Source organism: Strix aluco, chromosome Z (genome assembly GCF_031877795.1).
Source record: "Strix aluco isolate bStrAlu1 chromosome Z, bStrAlu1.hap1, whole genome shotgun sequence".
Lineage (NCBI taxonomy): Eukaryota > Metazoa > Chordata > Aves > Strigiformes > Strigidae > Strix > Strix aluco.
In genome coordinates, this window is record NC_133971.1 from 46,767,096 (window position 1) to 46,781,197 (window position 14,102).

Sequence of the window (14,102 nt, forward strand, 5' to 3'; positions counted from 1 at the left end):
GACCCACACATCACATTCCACTTAATCTGGTGAAGCTGACACTTTATCATACAAACAAGGTGCTGCAAGAAGTCTATATTCTGACAGAGGGTGGCTGAGAAGTGCACAGGCAGTGCTAAGACTGACCTGTGCTAAGTCAGACTCTTCCAAAGATAGTGGGGTAGAAAGACAATAGAGAAGGTTTGAGACCAGTTCGATAACAAAAAAGTTGTGAGGCAGTGTCATGTTGGTGCTGTCAAGAACGTGCCACAGGAGGAATTCCTTGGCACCTAAGGTCCAGCTCAACAGACAAGCAAGACTCTTCAGCAATACTAGCCAAGATCAGTGTTTGAAGAAGGAGAAATGTTGACACATTGCTAGGGACCTCTTTAACCATACTTCCCAATGTAAACTGGAGATCAAAGCATGTAAGGCATGTCTTCAGAGGTATGAAGCCTGGAACTGAGCCATTTAATGCAGCTGAATCTCTACAACTGACCGACTCCAAAAACCAAATACCATCCTTACCATGCATTTGAAGGAGAAACTCCAGAGTTTAAAACCTTGCTCATATTTTATACAAGGCTTGAAACAGCAGTAGTGTTGCACACTCAAAGACAGTACAGTTGCACAGAACAGCAGATGAAAGAAGTATTTCACATGTGACAAATCTTTCAGAGATACTACAGAGTCCTCTTGACTTAAAGGATATCAAACAGCTAAACAAGTCTGCAGGCTGACTGAAAAGAATTGAAATGACAGCTGGTGTACTTCTCATTCTATTCTATGTCTTAAGTGACAAGAAGGACAGAAAAAGGTAGAAAAACCTTGGACATCTGACATGTAAAAACTTCCACATACGAGAATGTATTTATTCTGAAATGTACATATGTACTATCAAATAAGTTTATCTTTTGTGTTCTCCCAAGTTCACGTATCTTTTCCCCGCTCCATTTTCAGATCCAATCCTGTCAACAAGCATGTACTTGACTAAATTTGGAGGAAACAGTCCACTAGATATATAGAGATACTCATGCATAATTATTTCCAGGAATTGCACCATATACACCTTAAATTAGACGTTTAAAGGATTCTATCAACTACATAAAAATTAACATGCAAGACATGCATGCATTACTGGATGCAGAAGATTTATATTCCAGAACAGGGTTTTTTCCCCACATTCAAACTTTTGTCAATTCACTAAACACATGTTCAGGCATTTGCTCTAAGTCCTGTAACAGAAGTCAACTTCATTTTTTGTATTTTTTTTAATACACAGAAGAAAGTGAAGTGAAAAGCATAAGAAAAATTGATAATGGACTAATTTTTACCACAGGGTTGGAAAGAAATTCAAAAGGCCATATAGGGCACTCCCCTATCCCACAGCAAATCAGTTACAGCCTTGTCGGTCTGGTTTGTTTTCACACAACTCCTGTGAAAGAAGCTCCATAGTATCCCTGGCAATGGCAATCCTCTCATGCTCTTCACTATATTGAAACACAGGAGTTGAAGTCTAAACTTCACTGATTTGGATTACATCCAATACTTCATCCTACCTGCTGCAGATGTAGCAAACTGATTCCTTTCATGTTTGTAGCAGCCAAAAGGTACAGCAGAACTTCTTTCCATCACAATCTTGACTAAACCAATCTAAATTCTTTCAGCCTGGTGATAGGACTAGCAAATATAGCGTACAAGCACTCCCACTTCTTTATGAGATACCCTTAAAATAGTATACATTTTCCTGAAGTACAGTCCACAAAATTGATCACACTGCTTCAGCTGAGGCTTTAGAAAACCGAGAGTAAATGGCAAGTCATCCATCTTACAGGCTATATCCTGTTTATATAATCTAATTCACTATAGGGTTTTTTTGTTTGTTTTTAAAAATATAGCAGCATGACACTTAACTTGCATTTATTTTGTGACTGAGTCACTACCCAAGGAACTTTTTCATACTCAGTAATTCTTAATTTGGATTTGACCCTATCTTCATATACTACCTTGAATATGATTTATTGAACTGTACCTTGCATTTTAAGACAGTATTTGTAATCTGTAAGGATCCTTTCAATCTAACTCCACTGCTGAGCCTACAAATTTCAAATTTATAATTTTCAAGTTTAATAAACATTCTCGATTATACAGGGCATTCAAAAATACTGAACAGATCCAGCATAGATATCTGTGGAATACCATTTCATGTTTCAACATGTTTCAAGTTTCAACATGTTTCAAATTTCAACAATTGCAAATGTTGAACATTTGGCAAAGATGTACTTAACTATTTCAAACTGTTCTACACTCTTCTTCCCGTAGTAGATTATTCTTGATTATGCTTTTAGGGTTACTTGTGAGGATATTTAAAAAGAGCATCAAAAGCAAAAGTACTAAGATTTCATGACATAAAACATCTGCCTCCTGTCCACAAGGCCTGCTGTGGACAGAGTTTTCTTTCTTAAGAGGAAATCAAATCAGTTTGTCATGAGCTATTCTCTGATTTGCCTATCAATGGTACTGTGATTATTTGCCAAGGTGTTTACTTTTATTCTGGAAAAACTGTGCCCATGTCATATGTGTGTGTCCCCTGTCCTGAGCTGATTAGTTCAGCTTTTAAAAAATGTTATATTTGCTTCTCTCCGATTTTCCAATACTTCACTGATTCTCTGTGCACTTAAGAAAAACTAGAATTGACACCTGAAGCTACTTGCAAGTTAAGTATTATTTCAAGATGTTCCTAATGAAGTTTGTTCAAAAAAAGAGATATGATATCAGATATGAGCTGAAAAGGCTTGTAAAATTTTATGTGTGAAGATCCAAGTGTAGACTAGTTGATCACTCTAAGAGTCTGTATCATAATTTTTTAATGTTTCCTTCAGAAGAATCTATCTTTAAAGAACACCAGCACTGGCTTACTGCTTCTTCAAAGGATAATTCTTGTATCTATTACCATAGTAATTACTATAGTACATAATACCCATATTTGGAAGCATTATTTCATTTATTTTTAAACTTAAAATTAAACTATTATCTATGCCAGTTACATTTTCTAAATCAATACACATTAACAGTAGATATTACCTGGGAAGTTTTCACACAATACTTCTATAGGGGTTGCTCGTTTTGTGTCTCCAATTTTCTGATAACGTTCTTTCAATGTATCAGCCTATGATACAAGAACAAAACAAGCTTCTAAAGTTATACAGCTTGCAGACAAACTTTCAAAAAGAGAAGGATCATGGCAGAAAAAACAGGATAGAGGGAGATATAAAAAACACTACCTTTAAACCTTGCCACGGAAGGCTTCCTCTGAGAAAATACAGAAACATATGACCTAAAGCTTCCAAATCATCTCTTCTGCTTTGCTCTGTAATGAAATTAAAGTATTATTAGAATATTCAATATGTGTAATTTTACATAATATGTAAATGGTTAGCTTCAAAATTATGTAAAAAATAATTGGGAGGGATAAAGTACTTGAAATCAAACTGGGCATGTGGGGGGTTTCTTGTGTGCTATGGACTCCATTGAGAACACAGCTAAAACAAAAAAAGCAGATGCAGACTGCAGGTATAGTCAACTCAACAGTGCTTTAAACACGTTATCTCTCTGTAAGAAACTGTTAAAATATATTTTGACCCTTTACATATATAATTGCATTTTAATTCTGATATTTTTTTCATCCATTAATTGTGAACCTGAAACAATTTAAGAAAGCTTTAATTGAACTCATTTTTACTGTATAAAATAATGGAAAAGACAGTAGGTTTCTGAGGGACCCTTTATAGAATTTCTGAGGAAGCCAAAGGTGACTGAAGAAGGCTCAGAAGTTGTATTATTTGATCAGAAAGCAGCATGGAGAGGACATACAGCCTGCTCTCAAGTCTAGCTGACTTAAAAGCTAAGTTACAGAAGACAATGTCTGGCATGGTTACAATTTTTCATCTGTAGTAGAGCAGTGGCAGTCCTTCAAAGAGTTCTCACAAGGTTAAAGAAAAAGGAAAGTAAAACAAAATGCAGTGCATTCAAAGTTCAAAGTTTTCAAGGTACATTCCATTTTATTTTTAAATAAAATCCACTATTCTCAGGAAACCTGAATGTAACAGAACAGTAGAAATCTTTAAATGACTAGTAGAAAACAGATTTTTACATTTTTACCTGACTTCATTCTGTACTGCTGTCAAAACAACTGTTACAGTATATTATGTTTTGTAGTAACAGGTAGTATTTACCTCTAACTCTGATTTCCTCCCTGACACAAGGCAGAAAAATGAACTATTAACATTGCTTCTACTCAGTATTTTCACAAAGACAAAACCACTATGCTCTGACAGCAAAAGAAACAGAGCAGAAAAGTCCACAAAAAAAATGTTAGATTTTGAACACAGGGAAGTTAACAAAGCCAACCTGGCTTTGATTTGATCCTTACAAACTATTGCCACAAATACACTGCATCTGAAACATAATTCCTAATCTTCATATAAAAAGAACAATTTACTTATTACTTTGTTTTCCATCCCCATCTTCTCATTTGAAGACTGAGTAAACACACGCTAGCAAATGAGTAAGAAAATGCAAAAGAAAAAAGTAAGGTAATTCAGAGCATGGGCTACATTTAGCCCCTTCATCACACATCTGCTGGCCATATGAGGGTCTTTCACCATCATTAGCCCTTCACTCATTTCCATGTTTCCAATTCCCTTGTCAACACTCTTCTTGTTTGTGTCCACAGTGCCACTGTGTCCACTCCTGTTGTCCATTGCTGTCACCTTCCTCAGCGAGCGCTCTCCAGACAATCTGGTCTTATTTGAATTTCCTGTCAATCCTGCAACATCCCATTTGTTGACCATATGCTATCCTGATGCAACCTCATACATTAAGAAGAACGAAGGAATAAGCAGTAGAGTTCTGTGCCTGACAGGTTTCAGTATGTGAAAGTAACATTTGACTCCAATTGACTGCAGAAATCCTGTGCTCTTTATGGGACAGAGTGGACATGGAGATAATGAGTACTTCGTGAACACTGGTCGTGACAAACGTTTTGTGCAATGCAGTGTGTTTTATGTAACAGATCAGTGGTAAGATGATGGCAAAACATACAAAAATGTTACAATGGCACAACAGATTGTCCATCTATGGGTAACATTACGGCATGGCCCACAAAAACATATTGGAAAGTTCTGTTTGGTCTTTGCTAAGGGAAAGTAACTTCCCTCTTTTGCATCACCTTCTACAGGTTATGCTGATGAAAAATTAATCTCTTCTTCAATTGCTCTTCATTGAGAGTCCTTTCTATGAAAGGAGAAACTCAATCGTTACTCTGAAATTATTTCTAATTAGGAAGATTTTTTAATTTTTAATGAGCTTTGGACAATTGGAGACATTTCTGCAGGATAGTTCTGTGGGAACTACACTTTTAGGATATCCTCAAGAATTTATGTGAAAAATTTTTTTTGCTTGTTTTAATTTTTGGGGAAGGGGATTGTTATTTACAATCCATTTGAGTTCTTCACTGATCACTTTGGAGTAATTAAAGAATAGTAAATATCCTTTCCTATGCATGGAATTCTTCAAGATAAGCCTGAGAAACAGGAAACCAAAATATTATATTCCTATTGTTGGAAGAAGGACCTCTGAAACCTGGAAAAAAAAGTAGCAGTGGACTACCTGGAACACAAAAGGATTTCAAGCATCAGCTGAAGGAAGGGCTGCTGATGGATGCTGATCCTAGTGCATCATAATTTAATGAGATTGACAAGATCTGTTGCCTAAAAGGTAATGCGATCATAAGATGACAAACACAAAGCTTTGGGGCACATGGCCTCCTCTCTCTCAAGGACGTCACCTGAAGCTGTAAGAAACTAATACCTGCTATTTAGTTCACAAGCTATAGATAAATTAATCACCTCAATTCAAATAGGTTGATTTTAATAAGAATTAGTACCTCATTCAGCAGACTGTCTTCAGAAATTAATTTTTTTTAGCACACACTGTAACCATAACACAGTTAAAACAACAGACATTCAGCTTTCAGTAAATATCTGTTATAAACACTGCCTTCCCCTCCAAAGAAAGTTTTACTATAGGAATCCTGAAACAGTAGAAACATGCTATCTATTTGGATCAGAAGACACAGTATTAGCTACCTGGTTTGATACACAGACTTGTTACTGTAATCACAAAGGAGATGAGAAGTGATAATCTACATATCCTGAACTATCAGTCTATAAAATTCAGCAAAAATAAACTCAGAAGTTATCACCCGGAGTCTGTCGTCTTACTAAAAATTTTATGATTACATACAATTATTCCATATAATACAATTCTTTGAGGAAAAGAATACCATCCCTTCCTGAATAAAATCACAAATCTTGAGTTAATGATTCTGGTTCATAAAAATGACACTGTATGCCAATTTTATCATAAGCGCACATTGTATGCCATACTGTTTATGTTAAGAATAATGTGGACTTTATGGAAAACATCCTATTTTCAAGTTGAGCTTTTTGTTAAGGAAGCAAAGATTTATTAGCCCAGTTTGTCTTAGAAGCATTGTTTCATCTAATTACAGATTTATAAGGTTAGTTAACACAAAAAGAGGTGTTTAAGTAAGGTAGTTACAGTCCTGTCCCTGAGGTCCAGTGATAATTCAGTGGGTATGAAAAGGAGACTAGTGAACTTCCTACAGGTGTCCTAGGTCTGGAAAAGTCCTTCATCCTGCACCGCTGGCTCAGTGACAAGTAAAAGTTACTAGGACTCCTAGAGGGTCATCACCACAAAGCATAGCCTCTAACTGCACACAACATTTTTCCCTCTGAGTTTGTGGAAAAACTCCAGGATCTAGGCTAATACAATTTTAGGTCCAAACATTTACTGTCCTTATAACAAGAAATGCATTAAAGTTGATCCAATTTAGAATTATTTTTTGCTGATTTAAGATTATAAAATAAGTCTGGCCCTGTCCTGGTTCAGCTAGGATAGGGTTAAGTTTCCCCAGCAGTGGGGGGGAAGCTCTAGCCGAGTTATTCAATACCATGCTGACCTCACATCCTGGCGCCCAAGCGCAGGAGCGCCGGAGCGTCTGTGAACGGGCGTGTTATGCGATTTCTCTGCTCTCACTGCAGTATCGGTAGATATCTTGCTCTGTGCATTGTTGTTATTGTTGTTGTTTGTTGTGTTGCTGTTGCACTGTTGTATTAAACCTTTCCTTATCTCAGCCTCGGGGCTTTGTTTTTCATTCCCTTTGTGGGGGAGGGGCAGCGGCCATGTGGTCTCAGACCCCAGCAGAGCCTAAACCACCACAGGCCCCTAGAAAACTGATTTTAAATCTAGAACATATGGCAGCTCTGATAACAGAGTAGATTTATTATAAAGGTAAGGGTGGGGTTCTTCTAGTTTTGTTTGAAGATAATCACTGTTTGAAGAAATTGACTTCATTTGGCCTTTCAATTAGCATTAAAGAGCAGAGTTGTTTCCTTCCCAAAAACAGTCAGGCATTCACTGCAAGATAACTAGCTTCTGCTTCTTCAATAATTAAGCACTACCAAGAAAAGACCAATACACTCTAAGACATTGGTTGTTCCCCAGAGACCACTGGAGACAGCCATGTTACAATAATTACAAATTCATGTGCCTACACTTCCTGTAGCCAAATAACTTAGACAACAAGTCAGTACACTGTTTTTCTCAATTTAGGGATATCCCCAAACAATTACCAATTTAGATTTCCAGCAAATACATAACATTGACTACAATGCTTTTACAGATGCAGATTTTTGTCTTCCTTAAGCTCCCTGTCAGAATCTACATCTTCTGTGATCCCTCTGTCCATTCCTGAAAATGAACAGGAGTGGAAAAGAAACATGGAGTAGTTTTATCCGCAAGAAAAACTACCTTACAGAAGTAAGGGCACCAGCTAAATGCTGATAAGGGCTGCAGTATATTTGTAGTTCCTTCAAATAGCTATCTGAATAAAGACACATTATTTCTCACATAGACAAAACACATTCTATTCCAGATACAAACTCCCAACTTGGCCCAAAACTACCAGAAACCCTTGAGCAAATGTCTGTTTCTGGAGCAAAAGTTCGTTGAAATAATTGGCTATACAGTGTTCGGTAACTATACATCACCTATATACACCTCAAGAGAGCGGGCATTGGTAATTTTGTGCAAGTTTTGACTAATGATATGCAAACATTTATAAGTCTTTCTAGTTACTATGCACTTATAAGAGTTTTAAACACTATGGATCCTAAAATGTACTTTTGATCAAAGGACAACTACTTCCTTATTCATACATACTAATGTAGAACAAGTTATTGTTCAAAAAAATGCATACTTGAAATAACCTATAAGAGAATGTGAACCTGACAGTCTTGCCCTTTACTGAAAACACTTATTTTTCACAAGGGTCATCTAACACCTTGGATAGTCAAGCAACAGTAATATATGCATTAGTTTTGCTATCAGACCATTCAAGTTGCTGGGAAAATTACTTACAGACTAAAAATACTGCCCTAAAAGATTCTCTTACTATCAGTATTTTCAATGCTGAATGTATCCTATATGCCACTGACTGCAACCAAAGGGACAACAGAGCATGAAGAGCTTCAGTGTTCTGTGCATCCCACTGCATGAATTAAAGAAATATTACATTTTCAGAGGGGAATCACAGAACATACAGAAAAAACAAACTCCACATAAAGGACAAGCTATGAAAGCAAGAGCCCCATTCATACCATTCAGTGTTTGTTAGACCTACGAGATCATGACAAATACTTCTGTCCCCCAAGAAATTCCTGCAAAATAGGTCAAGAACCAGCACTGCTCTGAGTTTGAATTGAAGCAGATTTATTACATGAGGTTGTGCTCCTTTACATGGCTTAGCAACACCACCGTGAAGATTTCAAAAAGGCATTCTAAACCTTTTCCATCTACATTTAAGAATTATCTGTATATTTGAGAATATCTTGCAAGACGGAGACTTACCACAGTAAAGTAAGATAAGCTACTGAAAAGACTATTAGCTTTGTCACAACTACCTTGGCCAGAGGAGCTAGTATATACCTACCCACTCATCCTCATGGCTTTGCATCAGGCTGAGGAGTACAGAACCACCCATGATACACAACTTAAACTTGGCAGAACTTTAGTACATATTAAAGAAGTTACACTAGACAAAAATAAATCTGTCCGACCAGAGATCAAGATTCTATCCTAACAAATGACAAAGTCTCCCTTGAAGGAGAAATTGTCATTTACTATGTTCCTCTGTTAATATCAAACATGTAATCCCCTCAAAATTCAATCATGTTCTTCAAGCAATTACCAGTTTTACATTTTGGTTTATTTTCTTAAGTGATATGGGGGGGGTGGTCCTTTTATTTAAGGAGGACTAAAAAAGCCTCATTTTATTTTAAAATTCGTTGTATCACCTTAAGTTGACACCAACTTGATATACCATGCCTGAAAAATACAGTGAATGCTTCCTTTACTTGAGGAACTTGTGTTCTAGAAGTTGTGATTAGGAAGCTCAAACCCTGCTACCTAGGTTTTTTTCACTATGTGAATGTATACAGAATTAAGGCCAGCTTCATATAACAATTCAGTTTGGGATGGTTAAGTGTGGTGGGATGTCTTTCATTATATTTAAGTTACCTAGAATATGCTATTATACTGTTTTAATTAATAAACTGCTTCTTATCAAGAATTTCAAAACCCACTGACATCAATGATAACAAGACTTGAAGCCATGACAAATTTGTCACCGTTGTGGACAAAACTATAAAATATCATAGCACTCTAGTAAATACTGCTGTAATAGGATTCCACTTCCGTTTTCAAACATTAAAGGAACTGCTCAAATAAAGGTGGCATACTGTACTTCATTTCTAATGTGGAGGAAAAGCCAAAATTGTGTTCTAGTAGGCCAGTTCTTGGATCTGGTTTCAATATCATCATGGAAATAAGTTTAATTGAAAAAGGAAAAATATTCCTACTTTTACACAACTGAAACAATAACCAGAAAAAATGTTAGTTTAAGCTCATGACTTACTTCTAATAAATATGAAATAAAAAAGTTAATAAATAAACCTTTCACCCATCTGACAAACTTCTAACTGCAACTACTAAAACAGTAACAACTTATTGTGGTGACAAAGTAGGGAAAGGTTTCTGCACTGTATGGACCACAGGAACATGTATTACTGGTACAGGTTGCCCAGAGAGGCTGGAGAGTCTCTCTCCTTGGAGATACTCAAAAGCTGTCTGGACACAATCCTGGACAACCAGCTCTAGGTGGCACTACTTGAGCAGGGAGGTAGAACAAGACTACATCCAGAGGTCCCTGCCAAACTCAATCATTCTGTGACTAGCAGTCTGCTACTGGAATCTTTCTTTACTTGCAAAGGCACCAGACACTTCTGTAATGAGTAAAGGAACCACAGTGACCATGATGCTATGGAAAATGGGGATACTGATATTTAAACTGTCCACTACTGAAACACATAACCAGTACCTTCTAATTCTGAGACATTTTCTAAGACTTAAACCAGCAGTTGAAGATGCAAAAAACAGAATGAGCATAATACCTTGATGCTCTGAATTATCGGTTGTAATAAGGAGAGATTTCCCCTTCCCCTCCTTTCCCCTGTTCACATGAAAATAGGTGAGTAGACAGTTGCAAGCAAAGACAGCAAAGTCATCTCTGAAGTAGCCAGTATCTAACAAAATCAACCTCTGGAGGCTACTGGTCACTAACTGTGGAAGATGAGTATCAGATGGCTTACACTAAGTTTGGCCTTCTTACACCCTGAAATTGCAGCCCTGTGGTAGGGATAATTGAATGCTTTGTGAATCAACCTCTGAAACATGATGGGGTTTTAGTGTAGTTTAGATTTCAATAAACTGAAAGGTTTGTTAGCTTTAATATCTAATGCTGAAACCTGTAGCTGTTCACAATCTTCTTCATTATCCATTTGGTCTTCCTTTCCATGACAGCTACTACTACTCATCATTCTTTCCTTCTACAAGTAGGCATTACCTTCAGCAGCCCAACTTTTACTCTGCTACCACACTGCAAGCTATATGTTTTAATCTGGAACCTACAATAAACCACTACATAATTTCCATAAATTTTACTTTCATCAATTTATTGAAAGTCTTGAAATTCATAAGCTTTTTATCACTATATTCTACTTACACAGACAGAATAAATCATTTAGAATAAATACTAATAATCTTTAAAGATATCAAATACAAACTTGAAAATTTGCATTTTTAACTCTGTAGATTGCTTTGCAGACACTATGCAAAAGTGCACATTAGTATATCTTTCAAAGGAACAACTATTCATACTATTTAATAAAGTTTACTTTCACTTAAAAATAACAATCTTGCTCATCAGTGAAGAGCTGAATAGAAAAGTACATGAAAACATCATATATCAGACGCAAAAGCAAGACAGTTACACATTAAACAGTAAACAGCACTTTTTTTTTTTTCATTTTCCTTAAAAAAAATATGCAGTGTGTGAATATGTAAAAAGTTACTTAAAAGTTATTTAAATGTAGATGTGCAGTACCCAAACTTAACTCTTACAAATTGACTGGGATCATCTTTTGCCAACTGTCCAATTCAGTGATTTCTGACCATATGCTTCTAATAATCAGGGGATTTTAGACACACCGTTAATCTTACGTATGGATACATAACATAGCCGTAGTTACACCTGTTTTTTTCTCACAGAATTGTCTAGGTTGGAAAAGACCTTGAAGATCATCCAGTTCAACCATCAACCCATTAACAGTTCCCAACTACATCATATCACTCAGCGCTAAGTTGACCCTACTCTTAAACACCTCCAGGGATGGGGACTCCACCACATCCCTGGGCAGCCCATTCCAACGCCTAACAACCTGTTCTGTAAGAAATGCTTCCTAATATCTAGTTGTCCTGGTTTAGCCAGGATAGGGTTAAGTTTCCCCAGCAGTGGGGGAGGAAGCTCTAGCCGGGTTATTCATATGCCCACATGCCCAGGTGGGGTTGGCGCAGCCGGGTTTTCTCTAACTGCTATATTGGTAGATATTTTGCCCTGTTCATTGTTATTACTGTTATTGTTGTTGTTTGGTGTGTTGCTATTGCACTGCTGTATTAAACCTGTCCTTATCTCAGATCGGGGCTTTGTATTTCACTCCATTTGTGGGGGAGGGGCAGCGGCCACTTGGTCTCAGACCCCAGCAGGGGCTAAACCATTACACTAGTCTAAACCTTCCCTGGTGCAACTTGAGGCCATTAACTCTTGTCCTATCACTTGTTACTTGGTTAAAGAGGCTCATCCCCAGCTCTCTGCAACCTCCTTTCAGGTAGCTGTAGAGGGCGATGAGGTCTCCCCTCAGCCTCCTCTTCTCCAGACTAAACAACCCCAGTTCCCTCAGCCGCTCCTCGTACGACCTGTGCTCCAGACCCTTCACCAGCTTCGGTGCCCTTCTCTGGACACGCTCGAGTAATTCAATGTCCTTTTTGTAGTGAGGGACCCAAAACTGAACACAGGCATCGAGGTGCAGCCTCACCAGTGCCGAGTACAGGGGTAAGATCACTTCCCTGTCCCTGCTGGCCACGCTATTTCTGATCCAAGCCAGGATGCCATTGGCCGCCTTGGCCACCTGGGCACACTGCTGGCTCCTGTTCAGCCGGCTGTCAATCAACACCCCCAGGTCCCTCTCTGACTGGCAGCTCTCCAGCCACTCCTCCCCAAGCCTGTAGCGCTGCTGGGGGTTGTTGTGGCCCAAGTGCAGCACCCGGCATTTGGCCTTACTGAAACTCCTACAGTTGGCCTCAGCCCATCGCTCCAGCCTGTCCAGATCTCTCTGCAGAGCCTCCCTACCCTCAAGCAGATCAACACTCCCACCCAACTTGGTGTCATCTGCAAACTTAGTGAGGGTGCACTCGATCCCCTCGTCTAGATCATCAATAAAGATGTTAAACAGGAGTGGCCCCAAAACCGAACCCTGGGGGACACCACTCGTGACCAGCCACCAACTGGATTTAACTCTGTTCACCACAACTCTCTGGGCCCGGCCATCCAGCCAGTTTTTAACCCAGCAAAGCGTGTGCCCATCCAAGCCATGAGCAGCCAGTTTCGCCAGAAGAATGCTGTGGGAAACGGTGTCAAAGGCCTTACTGAAGTCAAGGTAGACAGCATCCACAGCCTTTCCCTCATCCAGTAAGCGGGGTGTCCTGTTTTAGAAGGAGATCAGGTTCGTCAAGCAGGACCTGCCTTTCATAAACCCATGCTGACTGGGCCTGATCATCTGGTTGTCCTGCACGTGTTGTGTGATGGTACTCAGGATGAGGTTACTCATCTCTTACTCTCCCTACTTAATGAAGAAATTTGAGGTTGTTTCAGGAATCCACACAGAGAAAACAAGATCAACTCATGCCAAAATCTGCAATGAATGTCAGAATTGGTTTGCACACCATGAAATTAAATCCTTGAGCTTTTTTTTTTGTGAAGAAACAAAGAAGCCAGAGGATGCAGAGATGCAAGTCTGGTGAAACACAATTCAAAACTAATTTTAAATTAGAAAGTAATGTTTGGCTTTAAGAAATCAAGACCCTTTAAAAATGTTAACATAGAAAAACATCATCTTTTCATCATCAGTTAAATGTATCTGTTTAAGTCTTCCTCCTATCTGTTTTGAAGAATTAAAGGTTTTGTTTCATTTGAAGAAACTCCACGTTCTTTAATTTGCCTAATGATGATGCAAATTTCCCAAGTTTGTTGTCCTGCAGTGCTGTTGAATAACATTCTGTAAACATAGAGCTACATTTGCCATGGAATGCGCTAAACAGTAGTTGTATATATATTTTCTCTAAATTTTCACAGAAAAGGCATACCTAAAGTCAGTTTAGTAGTCAAGAAAGTTAAACAGGTCTTCCATCCTGATTTATTTTGAGAATAAAGCAGGCACCAAGAGAAAAGCAGAAGTAGACAGAAGAGCCTCGTACTGATTAAGTAAAAAAAATTTTGCCTATAAACGAGGTAATTCAATTCCTTTTTAAAGTAGCATAATGACTGAACACACATGCCTATTATCTTTTAAACAAAATCTATTATG

At 38.0% G+C, this 14,102-nt stretch overlaps 1 protein-coding gene across 7 annotated transcripts in view; it reads right to left on the minus strand.

The window, feature by feature from the left end:
* CSNK1G3 (casein kinase 1 gamma 3) overlaps positions 1-14,102 on the minus strand; it is a 90,517-nt gene that overhangs the window by 24,249 nt on the left and 52,166 nt on the right. For all 7 annotated transcript variants that reach the window (XM_074812078.1, XM_074812079.1, XM_074812081.1 and 4 more), the window contains exons 9-10: positions 3,264-3,349; positions 3,064-3,148 (exon numbers count right to left, since the gene is read on the minus strand). In XM_074812078.1, the coding sequence (XP_074668179.1) occupies positions 3,064-3,148; positions 3,264-3,349 (171 nt within the window). The remainder of the gene's footprint in view (positions 1-3,063; positions 3,149-3,263; positions 3,350-14,102) is intronic.